Raw genomic sequence first — 17,421 nt, 5'->3', positions numbered from 1 at the left:
TGTACAAGGGATGGTTTCGAAGCACTGGCTTTATTCAAATCATGTCATGTTGACTAAAAACTCAGATTAACTAGTACTACAATTATAAACACTAGATCCACTAAATCCAAATCAGAATTATGAATTAACAAAAAGATTAAGAACAATTTTAGTTTAAAAACCTCGAGAGCAATGTTAGGGTGTTACTAGGGTGTTATTAGGGTGTTACTAGGGTGTAACTAGGGTGTTACTAGGGTGTTACAATATAAAAACCTCGAGAGCAATGTTAGATCCCAGTTGGTGATGTGTAAGGTATGTTGTGAGTAATTAGGGTGTTACTAGGGTGTTACTAGGGTGTTACTAGGGTGTTACTAGGGTGTTACAATATAAAAACCTCGAGAGCAATGTTAGATCCTAGTTGGTGATGTGTAAGGTATGTTGTGAGTAATTAGGGTGTTACTAGGGTGTTACTAGGGTGTTACTAGGGTGTTACTAGGGTGTTACTAGGGTGTTACAATATAAAAACCTCTAGAGCAATGTTAGATCCCAGTTGGTGATGTGTAAGGTATGTTGTGAGTAATTAGGGTGTTACTAGGGTGTTACTAGGGTGTTACTAGGGTGTTACTAGGGTGTTACTACCTGGTTTTACTAGGGTTTTACTAAGGTGTTACTAGGGTGTTACTAGGGTGTTACTAAGGTGTAACTAGGGTGTTACTAAGGTGTTACTAGGGTGTTACAATATAAAAACCTCTAGAGCAATGTTAGATCCCAGTTGGTGATGTGTAAGGTATGTTGTGAGTAATTAGGGTGTTACTAGGGTGTTACTAGGGTGTTACTAGGGTGTTACTAGGGTGTTACTACCTGGTTTTACTAGGGTGTTACTAAGGTGTTACTAGGGTGTTACTAGGGTGTTACTAGGGTGTTACTAAGGTGTTACTAGGGTGTTACTTGGGTGTTACTAGGGTGTTACTAGGGTGTTACAATATAAAAACCTCTAGAGCAATGTAAGATCCCAGTTGGTGATGTGTAAGGTATGTTGTGAGTAATTAGGGTGTTACTAGGATGTTACTAGGGTGTTACTAGGGTGTTACAATATAAAAACCTCGAGAGCAATGTTAGATCCCAGTTGGTGATGTGTAAGGTATGTTGTGAGGAGCTCTGATAGTTGGCTTGTTAAGAATATGTCACGCTTTGAGGAGAACGTCTTCAGTTGTAACACGTACCTGAGATAATTAGTGATCAATTAAACATATACCTGAGATAATTAGCGATCAATTAAATATATACCTGAGATAATTAGCGATCAATTAAATATATACCTGAGATAATTAGCGATCAATTAAACATTTACCTGAGATAATTAGCGATCAATTAAACAATATATACCTGAGGTAATTAGCGATCAATTAAACATATTCCTGAGATAATTAGCGATCAATTAAACAATATATACCTGAGATAATTAGCGATCAATTAAACATATACCTGAGATAATTAGTGATCAATTAAACATATACCTGAGATAATTAGCGATCAATTAAACATATACCTGAGATAATTAGCGATCAATTAAACATATACCTGAGATAATTAGCGATCAATTAAACATATACCTGACATAATTAGCGATCAATTAAACATATACCTGACATAATTAGAGAATTAGTGATCAATTAAACATATACCTGACATAATAAGCGATCAATTGAACATATACCTGAGATTATTAGGGGTTGATTAAAGGAATAAACGACAGTTGAATGGATCAGTCAAAAGCAAGAAATTTCAATTTGTGTCTGTGATATCTTTAATCTACAGCCTTATTCCCGCCATTTCCCGCCTTTTCTCACGCATTCGAATAAAATGTGTCCTTAGTAAGATAGAGTTCTCATATCTACATATTATTATGACACATAAACAGAATAATTTTCAATCTTGCTCTTAGAAAACACGTTCACAATAACCATAAAACATTTTGTTTTAATCTTTAATGTTCTTAAATGTTTTATGTTAATTAATTAAGATTGAGTTAAGTTAATTAATTAATTAAGATTAAGTCAACACTTGTTAAGTTAACTTGTTAACTTAAGATAACACTTTTAACCGTCTTATTTGATCCTGAACTTCAGTTTATTTACTTTTAAACTAGTTTTCCCGCCAAAACAAAAGATCTATAATTGTTGTTACTATTCCTGGAAGAGGCCGGAACGAGTACAAACTAACAATCTCACTAAATATTTGCGATGTATTAGTGCTGGTTACTCACACCTGTGTATACTATTGTGTTCAGTACTCTCTACAGCATACTTGAGAACACTGCACAGGTCCATTTTCAAGTTGTTCAGTTTGAAATAAAACTACTGTAGAGTAAAATAAGGTTTTCTCGGCTTATTAAAACTTTGAAGTATAAGTTTGTTTTAACACGTGATATTTTGTTGACCACGATGAAAGTTGAAACCATCTGACAGTTAAATCTTTGTATTATCAAAACAAACCTACGCCACTTGTACCATGACTGCCTTCCCACTATTACTAACCCCCATAATCAACCAAGCATCTAACATGCATAATTATGTGGTCATTATGTGGTTATTATCGTCGTTAGATTAACAATGAACCTGTCAGTCTCCTCACACCCATGGTTAGATTGTTCTTTGTTATGACACTACGCTTGTCCTAATATACATGATAATTTATAGGAGGTGATGTTTTTGTATTTCGCCGAGTGTGTGCCATGAACCATAGTTCTGGATGTTGTATTTTCGTGGCATTGAGAGTCAAATGTTGGGCTATTTCGACAAGTTTTAGTGTTCTCGAATAATTCCGTTTTCGAATATCAGGGATATACTTAGATAACAATAGTAAGACGAAATAAGTTAATAGATTTGAATATTGCACCAATATTCTCGCCGAGAAGGTGAACTTGTTCTGCACTGACTGGACAATGCCAGGAGTTGATTATTAATTGCTGTCACGTGTCAAATAGGTTCACCTCCCCGTCAGTATCCAGATCTACTCAAGTAAGACTGATTAATACCACATAATGATATTATGATAACTGTTACTCATCTATCATCAATCGGAGCATGGCGAGTAGTGTAATACTAATACCACAAATTACAGAACATAATTAAATACAAACTTGCAGAATACCATGTACGAGGGCAAGAAAGCCACCTGTTTTCACATCACGTGACTTTGTTTCACATCACGTGATACAAAGTAAGGTCACGTGTTCAATACCACTGTACAAATCAGATGAGATCAACTGATCAAGACACGTGATCAAAAGAGCGTCACCTGATCACGAGATGTGAATCAAGTTGAATTGTGCTGTAGCTGTGTGCACTGTGCAGGCACTAACTAAACCCTGACACCTGAGTTTCTTTTGTTTCTTTCTGTGTATTGTGCTCCGCCAATCGCATCACTTGATTTAATTGAATGCATATAATATATTGTTCTTTTTATTTATTTCTTTCCCTTAGTCTTTACTCAAAGATTACATCATCTACCCATTCACTCTTTCAGTCGGGTGGATTTTAATGAATATCGCTTTATTTAAAAATTATAAACGCCTTACGTTTCCACGAATAAAAGACGTAGTCATAAGCATTTTAATTGACACAGAACAAACAAACAGTAGCCTTATTGCTTCACACTGTCTTCCTGTCTCTTCACATCAGCACACTTAATCTGATCACAATTTGGTTGGATAGCCATTAGCCATGCATTATTAAGTTGAACAAAGGCACGAGGAGTGCTCAATCAGTTGTTGCTAGTTTGACTTGTTTGTGTCAGATTGTGTCAGAATATCTGAGCTAATTTGAGGTCTAGGAAACAGGTGTGGTTCTGAGTTCTGACATTATCCGCAAAAATTACTCTACCTTGAGAATTATGTCGGCGAATACCCTTTGTCTGTATTTTAGTAGGTACCTCCATCAGCAATAGGATTTGATTACCAAATAAACGATCTTTTAAGCGTGGATATGCCAGCCTGGCATAATGCCAGGATGAATCATTTTGTGGGGCACGTGACACTGATTAACCAATCAACTTCCAGTATCCATGGTAACCTGGCTCCTCCTACTAGAGTATCAAACAAACAATATTATATAAGCAATAAAAAACCAGAAGCACTGTCACGTGTTTAGTTTTACTTACTCACAAGTATTTAAATGTTTAGTTCTGACCAATTCCATGTTTGATGACGATTGACGAATCTAAACTTTTGTTCTTATCCGGAATTACAGTATACACAGTAGCAATACTAACGGTATCGTACAGTTTTACGTAACCATTGCGACAGAAGTTCGTTAAATATCTAATATTTTGTGTAGTAAACATTACTCTGACATTGCAATAATTTGTTGCTTCTATTTGTGTGTCTAGTTTCTCTCTTCACTTCATCTAGCTAGCATTCCCTTCATTATTAACTCTACATTTGGTATGCAGTGGTTAAGCTATGATGAAGTTCCGCTGACTTAACAGTGACAACACGTCTCTAACATGCACACAATTTACTAGGATTCCGTTTTAGCGGGAAATTCTAAATCAACTTGCTCCAAATCTCTCGGTATTTACTCAGTATGACTTCTAGTTAGGGCGAGAATAGAAATTCACAGGACCATCTGTGAATAAATTCGTAACAAAGGTTTCTCTACAGGAATTTGTGGTTCCTGGGACTACATTCCTGTAGAATAACCTTTGTTACAAATTTATTCACAGGGTATGACTACTAACATTACAACTTTTAAAACCTACACAGCGGTCATTTTACTATTTAAAGTTACCATCACTTGCACTGTCTTTTCCATTAGAATCATATCCACTATTCAGTAGTGTTTTGCCATCCACTGCATGATTGAGGTTAGGAACATTAACTAAGTTCGGATAAATTGCGGTTCATTTTGTACACACAAAAACCCGTCACTATTCACTAACCTGGCAGCGAGGCGGGTCATGTTGTAGTTAGCGTTAAAGAGCGTGGTAGAAGAAGCGTGCAGGCGCGTAACTTCCTCCTTCTTACACTCCGCATACTCCGTGCTGCAAATGAGATGCTCCTTTACTGCAGTGTGGTATTGTTGCTTCCGTAACTCTAGTTTCCTGGGGAGTGCGGGGTTTTATTTGGGGTTTGCTGCAGATGCTCCTTTACTGCAGTGTGGTATTGTTGCTTCCGTAACTCTAGTTTCCTGGGGAGTGAGGGGTTTTATTTGGGGTTTGCTGCAGATGCTCCTTTACTGCAGTGTGGTATTGTTGCTTCGGTAACTCTAGTTTCCTGGGGAGAGAGGGGTTTTATTTGGGGTTTGCTGCAGATCAGATGCTCCTTTACTGCAGTGTGGTATTGTTGCTTCCGTAACTCTAGTTTCCTGGGGAGTGAGGGTTTTATTTGGGGTTTGCTGCAGATGAGATGCTCCGTTACTGCAGTGTGGTATTGTTGCTTCCGTAACTCTAGTTTCCTGGGGAGTGAGGGGTTTTATTTGGGGTTTGCTGCAGATCAGATGCTCCTTTACTGCAGTGTGGTATTGTTGCTTCCGTAACTCTAGTTTCCTGGGGAGTGAGGGGTTTTATTTGGGGTTTGCTGCAGATCAGATGCTCCTTTACTGCAGTGTGGTATTGTTGCTTCCGTAACTCTAGTTTCCTGGGGTGTGAGGGGTTTTATTTGGTGTTTGCTGCAGATCAGATGCTCCTTTACTGCAGTGTGGTATTGTTGCTTCCGTAACTCTAGTTTCCTGGGGAGTGAGGGGTTTTATTTGGGGTTTGCTGCAGATCAGATGCTCCTTTACTGCAGTGTGGTATTGTTGCTTCCGTAACTCTAGTTTCCTGGGGAGTGAGGGGTTTTATTTGTGTTTGCTGCAGATCAGATGCTCCTTTACTGCAGTGTGGTATTGTTGCTTCCGTAACTCTAGTTTCCTGGGGAGTGAGGGGTTTTATTTGAGGTTTGCTACAGATCAGATGCTCCTTTACTGCAGTGTGGTATTGTTGCTTCCGTAACTCTAGTTTCCTGGGGAGTGAGGGGTTTTATTTGGGGTTTGCTGCAGACCAGATGCTCCTTTACTGCAGTGTGGTATTGTTGCTTCCGTAACTCTAGTTTCCTGGGGAGTGAGGGGTTTTATTTGGGGTTTGCTGCAGATCAGATGCTCCTTTACTGCAGTGTGGTATTGTTGCTTCCGTAACTCTAGTTTCCTGGGGAGTAAGGGGTTTTATTTGGGGTTTGATGCAGACGAGATGCTCCTTTACTGCAGTGTGGTATTGTTGCTTCCGTAACTCTAGTTTCCTGGGGAGTGAGGGGTTTTATTTGGGGTTTGCTGCAGATCAGATGCTCCTTTACTGCAGTGTGGTATTGTTGCTTCCGTAACTCTAGTTTCCTGGGGAGTGAGGGGTTTTATTTGGGGTTTGCTGCAGACGAGATGCTCCTTTACTGCAGTGTGGTATTGTTGCTTCCGTAACTCTAGTTTCCTGGGGAGTGAGGGGTTTTATTTGAGGTTTGCTACAGATCAGATGCTCCTTTACTGCAGTGTGGTATTGTTGCTTCCGTAACTCTAGTTTCCTGGGGAGTGAGGGGTTTTATTTGGGGTTTGCTGCAGATCAGATGCTCCTTTACTGCAGTGTGGTATTGTTGCTTCCGTAACTCTAGTTTCCTGGGGAGTGAGGGGTTTTATTTGGGGTTTGCTGCAGATGAGATGCTCCTTTACTGCAGTGTGGTATTGTTGCTTCCGTAACTCTAGTTTCCTGGGGAGTAAGGGGTTTTATTTGGGGTTTGATGCAGACGAGATGCTCCTTTACTGCAGTGTGGTATTGTTGCTTCCGTAACTCTAGTTTCCTGGGGAGTGAGGGGTTTTATTTGGGGTTTGCTGCAGATCAGATGCTCCTTTACTGCAGTGTGGTATTGTTGCTTCCGTAACTCTAGTTTCCTGGGGAGTGAGGGGTTTTATTTGGGGTTTGCTGCAGACGAGATGCTCCTTTACTGCAGTGTGGTATTGTTGCTTCCGTAACTCTAGTTTCCTGGGGAGTGAGGGGTTTTATTTGGGGTTTGATGCAGACGAGATGCTCCTTTACTGCAGTGTGGTATTGTTGCTTCCGTAACTCTAGTTTCCTGGGGAGTGAGGGGTTATATTTGGGGTTTGCTGCAGATGAGATGCTCCCTTACTGCAGTGTGGTATTGTTGCTTCCGTAACTCTAGTTTCCTGGGGAGTGAGGGGTTATATTTGGGGTTTGCTGCAGATCAGATGCTCCTTTACTGCAGTGTGGTATTGTTGCTTCCGTAACTCTAGTTTCCTGGGGAGTGAGGGGTTTTATTTGGGGTTTGCTGCAGATGAGATGCTCCCTTACTGCAGTGTGGTATTGTTGCTTCCGTAACTCTAGTTTCCTGGGGAGTGAGGGGTTTTATTTGGGGTTTGCTGCAGATGAGATGCTCCTTTACTGCAGTGTGGTATTGTTGCTTCCGTAACTCTAGTTTCCTGGGGAGTGAGGGGTTTTATTTGGGGTTTGCTGCAGATGAGATGCTCCTTTACTGCAGTGTGGTATTGTTGCTTCCGTAACTCTAGTTTCCTGGGGAGTGAGGGGTTTTATTTGGGGTTTGCTGCAGATGAGATGCTCCTTTACTGCAGTGTGGTATTGTTGCTTCCGTAACTCTAGTTTCCTGGGGAGTGAGGGGTTTTATTTGGGGTTTGCTGCAGATGAGATGCTCCTTTACTGCAGTGTGGTATTGTTGCTTCCGTAACTCTAGTTTCCTGGGGAGTGAGGGGTTTTATTTGGGGTTTGCTGCAGATCAGATGCTCCTTTACTGCAGTGTGGTATTGTTGCTTCCGTAACTCGAGTTTCCTGGGGAGTGAGGGGTTATATTTGGGGTTTGCTGCAGATGAGATGCTCCTTTACTGCAGTGTGGTATTGTTGCTTCCGTAACTCTAGTTTCCTGGGGAGTGAGGGGTTTTATTTGGGGTTTGCTGCAGATCAGATGCTCCTTTACTGCAGTGTGGTATTGTTGCTTCCGTAACTCTAGTTTCCTGGGGAGTGAGGGGTTTTATTTGGGGTTTGCTGCAGACCAGATGCTCCTTTACTGCAGTGTGGTATTGTTGCTTCCGTAACTCTAGTTTCCTGGGGAGTGAGGGGTTTTATTTGGGGTTTGCTGCAGACCAGATGCTCCTTTACTGCAGTGTGGTATTGTTGCTTCCGTAACTCTAGTTTCCTGGGGAGTGAGGGGTTTTATTTGGGGTTTGCTGTAGATCAGATGCTCCTTTACTGCAGTGTGGTATTGTTGCTTCCGTAACTCTAGTTTCCTGGGGAGTGAGGGGTTTTATTTGGGGTTTGCTGTAGATCAGATGCTCCTTTACTGCAGTGTGGTATTGTTGCTTCCGTAACTCTAGTTTCCTGGGGAGTGAGGGGTTTTATTTGGGGTTTGCTGCAGACCAGATGCTCCTTTACTGCAGTGTGGTATTGTTGCTTCCGTAACTCTAGTTTCCTGGGGAGTGAGGGGTTTTATTTGGGGTTTGCTGCAGACCAGATGCTCCTTTACTGCAGTGTGGTATTGTTGCTTCCGTAACTCTAGTTTCCTGGGGAGTGAGGGGTTTTATTTGGGGTTTGCTGCAGATCAGATGCTTCTTTACTGCAGTGTGGTATTGTTGCTTCCGTAACTCTAGTTTCCTGGGGAGTGAGGGGTTTTATTTGGGGTTTGCTGCAGACCAGATGCTCCTTTACTGCAGTGTGGTATTGTTGCTTCCGTAACTCTAGTTTCCTGGGGAGTGAGGGGTTTTATTTGGGGTTTGCTGCAGACCAGATGCTCCTTTACTGCAGTGTGGTATTGTTGCTTCCGTAACTCTAGTTTCCTGGGGAGTGAGGGGTTTTATTTGGGGTTTGCTGCAGATCAGATGCTCCTTTACTGCAGTGTGGTATTGTTGCTTCCGTAACTCTAGTTTCCTGGGGAGTGAGGGGTTTTATTTGGGGTTTGCTGCAGATCAGATGCTCCTTTACTGCAGTGAGGTATTGTTGCTTCCGTAACTCTAGTTTCCTGGGGAGTGAGGGGTTTTATTTGGGGTTTGCTGCAGATCAGATGCTCCTTTACTGCAGTGTGGTATTGTTGCTTCCGTAACTCTAGTTTCCTGGGGAGTGAGGGGTTTTATTTGGGGCTTGCTGCAGATCAGATGCTCCTTTACTGCAGTGTGGTATTGTTGCTTCCGTAACTCTAGTTTCCTGGGGAGTGAGGGGTTTTATTTGGGGTTTGCTGCAGATCAGATGCTCCTTCACTGCAGTGTGGTATTGTTGCTTCCGTAACTCTAGTTTCCTGGGGAGTGAGGGGTTTTATTTGGGGTTTGCTGCAGATGAGATGCTCCTTTACTGCAGTGTGGTATTGTTGCTTCCGTAACTCTAGTTTCCTGGGGAGTGAGGGGTTTTATTTGGGGTTTGTTGCAGATCAGCTGCTCCTTCACTGCAGTGTGGTATTGTTGCTTCCGTAACTCTAGTTTCCTGGGGAGTGAGGGGTTTTATTTGGGGTTTGTTGCAGATCAGCTGCTCCTTCACTGCAGTGTGGTATTGTTGCTTCCGTAACTCTAGTTTCCTGGGGAGTGAGGGGTTTTATTTGGGGTTTGCTGCAGAGCAGATGCTCCTTCACTGCAGTGTGGTATTGTTGCTTCCGTAACTCTAGTTTCCTGGGGAGTGAGGGGTTTTATTTGGGGTTTGTTGCAGATCAGCTGCTCCTTCACTGCAGTGTGGTATTGTTGCTTCCGTAACTCTAGTTTCCTGGGGAGTGAGGGGTTTTATTTGGGGTTTGCTGCAGAGCAGATGCTCCTTTACTGCAGTGTGGTATTGTTGCTTCCGTAACTCTAGTTTCCTGGGGAGTGAGGGGTTTTATTTGGGGTTTGTTGCAGATCAGCTGCTCCTTCACTGCAGTGTGGTATTGTTGCTTCCGTAACTCTAGTTTCCTGGGGAGTGAGGGGTTTTATTTGGGGTATGCTGCAGGTGAGATGCTCCTTTACTGCAGTGTGGTATTGTTGCTTCCGTAACTCTAGTTTCCTGGGGAGTGAGGGGTTTTATTTGGGGTTTGTTGCAGATCAGATGCTCCTTTACTGCAGTGTGGTATTGTTGCTTCCGTAACTCTAGTTTCCTGGGGAGTGAGGGGTTTTATTTGGGGTTTGTTGCCGATCAGATGCTCCTTTACTGCAGTGTGGTATTGTTGCTTCCGTAACTCTAGTTTCCTGGGGAGTGAGGGGTTTTATTTGGGGTTTGCTGCAGATCAGATGCTGCTTTACTGCAGTGTGGTATTGTTGCTTCCGTAACTCTAGTTTCCTGGGGAGTGAGGGGTTTATTTGGGGTTTGCTGCAGATCAGATGCTCCTTTACTGCAGTGTGGTATTGTTGCTTCCTTAACTATAGTTTCCTGGGGAGTGAGGGGTTTTATTTGGGGTTTGCTGCAGATCAGATGCTCCTTTACTGCAGTGTGGTATTGTTGCTTCCGTAACTCTAGTTTCCTGGGGAGTGAGGGGTTTTATTTGGGGTTTGCTGCAGATGAAATGCTCCTTTACTGCAGTGTGGTATTGTTGCTTCCGTAACTCTAGTTTCCTGGGGAGTGAGGGGTTTTATTTGGGGTTTGCTGCAGATCAGATGCTCCTTTACTGCAGTGTGGTATTGTTGCTTCCGTAACTCTAGTTTCCTGGGGAGTGAGGGGTTTTATTTGGGGTTTGCTGCAGATCAGATGCTCCTTTACTGCAGTGTGGTATTGTTGCTTCCGTAACTCTAGTTTCCTGGGGAGTGAGGGGTTTTATTTGGGGTTTGCTACAGACCAGATGCTCCTTTACTGCAGTGTGGTATTGTTGCTTCCGTAACTCTAGTTTCCTGGGGAGTGAGGGGTTTTATTTGGGGTTTGCTACAGATGAGATGCTCCTTTACTGCAGTGTGGTATTGTTGCTTCCGTAACTCTAGTTTCCTGGGGAGTGAGGGGTTTTATTTGGGGTTTGCTGCAGATCATATGCTCCTTTACTGCAGTGTGGTATTGTTGCTTCCGTAACTCTAGTTTCCTGGGGAGTGAGGGGTTTTATTTGGGGTTTGCTGCAGACCAGATGCTCCTTTACTGCAGTGTGGTATTGTTGCTTCCGTAACTCTAGTTTCCTGGGGAGTGAGGGGTTTTATTTGGGGTTTGCTGCAGATGAGATGCTCCTTTACTGCAGTGTGGTATTGTTGCTTCCGTAACTCTAGTTTCCTGGGGAGTGAGGGGTTTTATTTGGGGTTTGCTGCAGATCAGATGCTCCTTTACTGCAGTGTGGTATTGTTGCTTCCGTAACTCTAGTTTCCTGGGGAGTGGGGGGTTTATTTGGGGTTTGCTGCAGATCATATGCTCCTTTACTGCAGTGTGGTATTGTTGCTTCCGTAACTCTAGTTTCCTGGGGAGTGAGGGGTTTTATTTGGGGTTTGCTGCAGACCAGATGCTCCTTAACTGCAGTTTGGTATTGTTGCTTCCGTAACTCTAGTTTCCTGGGGAGTGAGGGGTTTTATTTGGGGTTTGCTGCAGATCAGATGCTGCTTTACTGCAGTGTGGTATTGTTGCTTCCGTAACTCTAGTTTCCTGGGGAGAGAGGGGTTTTATTTGGGGTTTGCTGTAGACCAGATGCTCCTTTACTGCAGTGTGGTATTGTTGCTTCCGTAACTCTAGTTTCCTGGGGAGTGAGTGAGGGGTTTTATTTGGGGTTTGCTGCAGACCAGATGCTCCTTTACTGCAGTGTGGTATTGTTGCTTCCGTAACTCTAGTTTCCTGGGGAGTGAGGGGTTTTATTTGGGGTTTGCTGCAGACCAGATGCTCCTTTACTGCAGTGTGGTATTGTTGCTTCCGTAACTCTAGTTTCCTGGGGAGTGAGGGGTTTTATTTGGGGTTTGCTGCAGATCAGATGCTGCTTTACTGCAGTGTGGTATTGTTGCTTCCGTAACTCTAGTTTCCTGGGGAGTGAGGGGTTTTATTTGGGGTTTGCTGCAGATCAGATGCTCCTTTACTGCAGTGTGGTATTGTTGCTTCCGTAACTCTAGTTTCCTGGGGAGTGAGGGGTTTTATTTGGGGTTTGCTGCAGATCAGATGCTCTTTACTGCAGTGTGGTATTGTTGCTTCCGTAACTCTAGTTTCCTGGGGAGTGAGGGGTTTTATTTGGGGTTTGTTGCAGATCAGATGCTCCTTTACTGCAGTGTGGTATTGTTGCTTCCGTAACTCTAGTTTCCTGGGGAGTGAGGGGTTTTATTTGGGGTTTGCTACGGACCAGATGCTCCTTTACTGCAGTGTGGTATTGTTGCTTCCGTAACTCTAGTTTCCTGGGGAGTGGGGGGTTTTATTTGGGGTTTACTGCAGACCAGATGCTCCTTTACTGCAGTGTGGTATTGTTGCTTCCGTAACTCTAGTTTCCTGGGGAGTGAGGGGTTTATTTGGGGTTTGCTGCAGATCAGATGCTCCTTTACTTAGGTAAAATTGATGACACAATAGACAGACTGTCGAGGTGGCAACGTCTTAGTCGAGAAGTCCCCTGATATAAAGAGAGATAGTGAGGCAGCGATACAGGAATTAAATTGTTCAGAACTTTGTGGAAAAAAATAAGATCATTCAAGTCAAACTTTTGAGACAAAGGGAGAATGTCGACAAGCTTGCACTTTTTGACATACTGCTCAGGTGGATAACTGCGGCCCTCTTCAGACAGAATCCATTTAATAGCTCTCTTTTGGAGACTTTCTAATTTATCACTAAGTGATTTATTACAAGGGCGCCAGATTATGGAGCAATTTTCGAATTGGCTACGAACCAGGGAGAGGTAAAGCGCCCGGCGACGTTTCTGATCAATGACAATATGGCCATTTCTTCTGACCATACCAAGTTGTTGATGAATTATTATGTATAATTTATTATACACGTAATAAATTGTAAGTATGACTTAAAGTTATGAATGTTTCTTACTTGTTAATTTTTTTAATGAAAATCTTAACATTTATAGATCAAATATCTACAATCTACATTCTTCCCAAGATTCCTTGGTAGAACATATTTTTATGATGACGCATTATTCGCGACAACACATTATTCATGATAATGTCTATCATCTAACATAATTGGTAATATATGGGCTAATTTGAGGTCTAGGAAACTGTTGTGGTTCTGAGTCCTGACATTATCCGCGGAAATTACAAGACCTTGAGAAATATCATGTCTATTGTATGAAGTTTATACAGAAATAGATTGTGTACATAAACTCTCATGTCTTCACATTGTGATTTACTACATGACATAACCAATAGGGGCACCCTGTTTTATGTGGGTTAAACGTTGCAAACTTGTAATATTTTGTGAAATTTCTATTTCGTTTCGGTGATTTCTTATAATTCATACCTTCCGACTTGCGGGTAAATCTCAATCGATAACAATTGCTAAATTATAACATTAATTATCAGTGATAAGAAATGAACATCTAGACGTGCTGTGCAGAATGTTGGTTGCAGGTATTATTCATTCTACTTGACACAGCTAACTCTTTCTTTACCGTTCACCCCTCGTCAGTTGGTGAGCAACTTGTTTCTCAGATAACTATTAGCTTTTCTTGTTTTCGCTCCATATGAGCACACAAACTATATTTCTATATTATAGTTTTCGCAATATTTTGGTTTGATTTCATTTTAGGCTATTGAGGTGTTGGAGTGAGTCTATACTAAACATGAACCATATAGTTCAGTGCCCTGAACAGAGGGATTATTATTCACTATTATTTTATATGTTTTAATTGGTATTTGGTCATTAGAACCGCCCAGCTTTCAATCATTAACTACGAGTTCTGGACAACTTTTAGTAATTTTCTCATAACGCGATGTCGAAAACATAATATGGCACCCCATTATATATATAAATTCCAGGTGGTTGCTCGATTCAAGAAGTGGGACGGTTCCTGAAAGTAAAATGTACGAACCAAGATTTTAACACTACCGTTTACCAGTGTCCTAACACTGAGACGCAGTATTATGAGGTAGGTACTTTTACTTTTCCGCTCATTGTGAGGGTAAAAAGATGCTTAGCTAATAGCTATGTAGTTTAAAGTTACTAGCAGGAACCCGCATAACCCTAAAGTGGTGTCAAGACTCAAGAGACTAAAATAATTATTATTTATTTAATTAAAAAGATGGTATGTACTATGGCATGTACTATATGTAATTGTTGAATGTTGATGTTACAGTACACTTTTCATTTGTACATATTTATGAGGTAGGTACTTTTACCCAGGTTCTTGGACTGCAGGAGGATTGCTACAGACAAAGCTACATTGGAGCATGTTCAGACGACCCCGGGTTTTACCAAACCTGTGGCCACGTGCCAGAAAGTTGTGGCACCTACCAAATCAGTGGCCAGACACCTGTGTGTGGGTACTATGTCTGTAAAAACGGACCTTTTGATGTCAGTGGCGGGTACAAGAACAAGCAGAGGTTCAACTGCAATGGTGTTCTGAACTGCGAGAATACTGGGATAGATGAACAGGATTGTGACGATGATAATTACAAATGTTTGCAGCAACAAAACTTCGATATCCCACGTGGCAGCGTGTGTGATGGCGTGTGTGACTGCTTGAAGTGTGACGATGAGGCGATGTGTGATGGCTACAGGTACGGCATGTTCCATACATCATTCTATGGCCAAAATTGGTACCTGCCGCCCAATAGAATCTGTAATGGTATAAACGAAACTGATGACGGTTCAGATGAAGTGAACTGTACGGTACTAGGACGGTACTGTAAGACAGATGGTAGACACCAGGGCTTTAGTCTGCTTCATGGAGGTGCAGTGGAAAGTAGTGTCAGGCTTCTGAGGAATGACTCTGTGTGTAGTGTCCCAAAGGACGATGAAGATGCCAGTAATGGTGACTGTGTGGACGGACTCGACCAGATCGACTGCAGTGACACAAACATTGCCCCACTGAAATGTCAAATTAACGGCACTGAATCAACAGTGTCGAAGTATGTAATCTGCAGGGGCAAGGACCTGGGACTGTGTGACAACAGGCTGGATTCAACTTGTTTGTACCCTGAACGGGAATGTAGAGTACACAAGCACCAAGTGTGTGACGGGGTGGCTGATTGTCCCAGGGCGGGGGATGAGGACTATAGGATCTGCAGGGGGCTCACTAATGTCTCGTGTGTTCGGAGGTATTCCTATGGAACTACATCACTGCCTATTCTTCTTGAGTGGGTAGGAGATGGTTTGGAAGACTGTGTTGATGGTAAAGATGAAGATGAAGATAGGTGGAAGAAATGTGGCAAAGAAATGACATCGAGATTTATCAAGAAGAGCGACTCGTGCAAAGAAGTCCTTTTGTGCCCGGATGAAAAGCGTTTTATAACCCACAATACACTGTGTGACCAACAAGAAACGTGTATAATGGAAAACAAAATTTGCAAAGCAGCTCGTATGGGTGAAACCAGGTTTAAAACACAATTCCATGGACACCCAACACATCCATTTTGTTTAAAGGGAATGGCAAATATCCTGAGACTAAGGGACAAATTCTCGATACAAAAACCATCTGTGGGGAGGTACAGATAGAATCAGCCGAAAAAGCGTTTGGTGTTCAAGAGAAGAAGATTATGCTGCCTTACTTGAGCAAAACGGATTGCAGATACACATTTGGGGAGTTGTATGTGTACTACAGCTGCAGCGGACAATGCTCTGAAGACACTGCGTCTTGTGTTTTAAGAAGAAGTTTGAAGTTTAACTCATGCGCTAACATGGAAAATAGACTATTTACCTTGTCTGGTAAAGGGAATCTCACTATCGCGTTCAAGGGGAAAGACGGTGAATACGACAATTCGGTGTTTCCTTGCAAAAATGGCAAGTGCATAAGTTATGATAAAGTATGTAATTTACAAAATGATTGTGGAGATTACTCGGACGAATCTGCCTGCATCAACCATTTTAGATGTAATGGAACAGACGGAGTCTCAGAGTACATCCCACTGTGGAGAGTGTGTGACGGAAACCTGGACTGTGTAGATTTTACTGATGAGTGTAATGACAATTGCAGAGGAAAGGAGAAGATCATAGATGGGCTGTTTCTTTCAATATTTACGTGGATCATCGGTATACTAGCAACACTGTTGAATATCGGAACTTTGGCCTCAATATTTTATCAGTTCAAACAAGCAACGTCGAATTTAAGAATCGTTAACCTGGTTCTAGTCATGCTAATAGTAATCGGAGACTTTCTCATTGGCGTATATCTCATAGGAATATCCATTGCGAGTGCGGTCTATAAAGTGACTTATTGCAAGAAGCGTTTTGAATGGTTAGCGAGCTCCTACTGCCAGTTATTTGGTGTCCTCAGTACAATTGGGGGACAGTTGGCACTGTTTGCGATGACCATCCTCAGTATCGTCAGAATGGTTTGTGTTAGAGCTGCTATTCCAAACTACACGTTCAGCAGGAAAATGCTGGTTGTGGGAACCGTCACTGTTAGTTGTATTCTATTGATACCAGTGGTTATTGCAGTAGTGCCCCTGGCTAGCAGCTTTGAGGACTTCTTTGTCAATGGATGGGTGTATCTTGATAGTATGCTCTTTATCGGGGCTCCTGACAAGAGTAAATACATCTCCATCATTAGTGCATATTATCATGACAAGATTAAAAAACCAGATAATTTCAACTTCTCATGGGGACAAATTAGAAACCTTATTGAGGAGATGTTTTCAAACGACTACACTGGACTGCGACATAAACCTCTCAACTTTTATGGGAACCACGGGACTTGTCTCTTCAAATATTTCGTTACATCAGATGACCCCCAAAACGTATACACCTGGACTTTACTTGGTGTAAATCTATGCTGCTTCTTCATTATTTGCTACTGCTACATCTGGATTTACTGGAAGTCCAAGTCATCAAGTTCAAGATGCAATACGAATAAAAACCAGACAACCAAACAAGGATTGCTTCACAAAAAGATAGCATTAATGATCATAACAGACTTTTTGTGCTGGGCTCCATTCACAGTGGCGACCATTCTTCATTTCAGTGGCACAATTGATGCAACAAACTGGTATCCGTTCTTTTCATCAGTGATCTTGCCATTAAACTCTGTTATAAATCCATTACTTTATGACAGTAATGTAAGCACAATTATCTGCCGGCTGCTGAATAGAAGCAGCTCTCAACCACAGCGCATGACGGCCAGGAATGTGAACATAACAGCGAGAAACAGTTCTAGTACATCGAGTTTAAAACTGGTAGATAGAGGAATTAATGCTGAGATTTCGTTGGGAAGTCCTAAAACTGCCCAGCAGGATGTTTAATCAAACTATAAAACATGATAAATTATTAGCCTCAGATGGACTTCAATATTGTTTATTATGACGTAGTCTTAGCGTTCTGTATTAGTTATTATGTATAAGTAGTAACAAGGCCAAGTAACAAGGTCACTGACAGTTGACACGTTGTTTCACTTAGTATACA

General features: G+C 41.9%; 2 protein-coding genes across 2 annotated transcripts in view; one reads left to right on the top strand and one right to left on the bottom strand.

The window, feature by feature from the left end:
• The window catches only part of LOC134820505 (arf-GAP with coiled-coil, ANK repeat and PH domain-containing protein 2-like), a 28,400-nt gene that overhangs the window by 6,103 nt on the left and 4,876 nt on the right, over positions 1-17,421 (bottom strand). Inside the window, exons 4-5 of the mRNA XM_063830923.1 lie at positions 4,921-5,082; positions 1,082-1,202 (exon numbers count right to left, since the gene is read on the bottom strand). Coding sequence (XP_063686993.1) covers positions 1,082-1,202; positions 4,921-5,082 — 283 coding nt within the window. The remainder of the gene's footprint in view (positions 1-1,081; positions 1,203-4,920; positions 5,083-17,421) is intronic.
• On the top strand, positions 14,183-17,397 carry LOC134820436 (G-protein coupled receptor GRL101-like). The gene is made up of 3 exons (XM_063830819.1): positions 14,183-14,187; positions 14,382-15,307; positions 15,448-17,397. The coding sequence occupies exons 1-3, from the start codon at positions 14,183-14,185 to the stop codon at positions 17,259-17,261; spliced, it is 2,745 nt and encodes a 914-aa protein (XP_063686889.1). The 3' UTR covers positions 17,262-17,397.

Source organism: Bolinopsis microptera, chromosome 9, assembly GCF_026151205.1.
Source record: "Bolinopsis microptera isolate Bmic1 chromosome 9, MBARI_Bmic_1.0, whole genome shotgun sequence".
NCBI lineage: Eukaryota > Metazoa > Ctenophora > Tentaculata > Lobata > Bolinopsidae > Bolinopsis > Bolinopsis microptera.
The sequence above is the reverse complement of the archived record's forward strand: the minus strand, read 5'-3'. Positions and strand labels throughout refer to the sequence as shown.

Bases quoted from the DNA above. Each gene is read 5' to 3' on its own strand.
- LOC134820436 (XM_063830819.1), top strand. The intron at 15,308-15,447 runs GTTTTATAACCC...TTTTGTTTAAAG, and splicing joins TTTGTGCCCGGATGAAAAGC to GGAATGGCAAATATCCTGAG.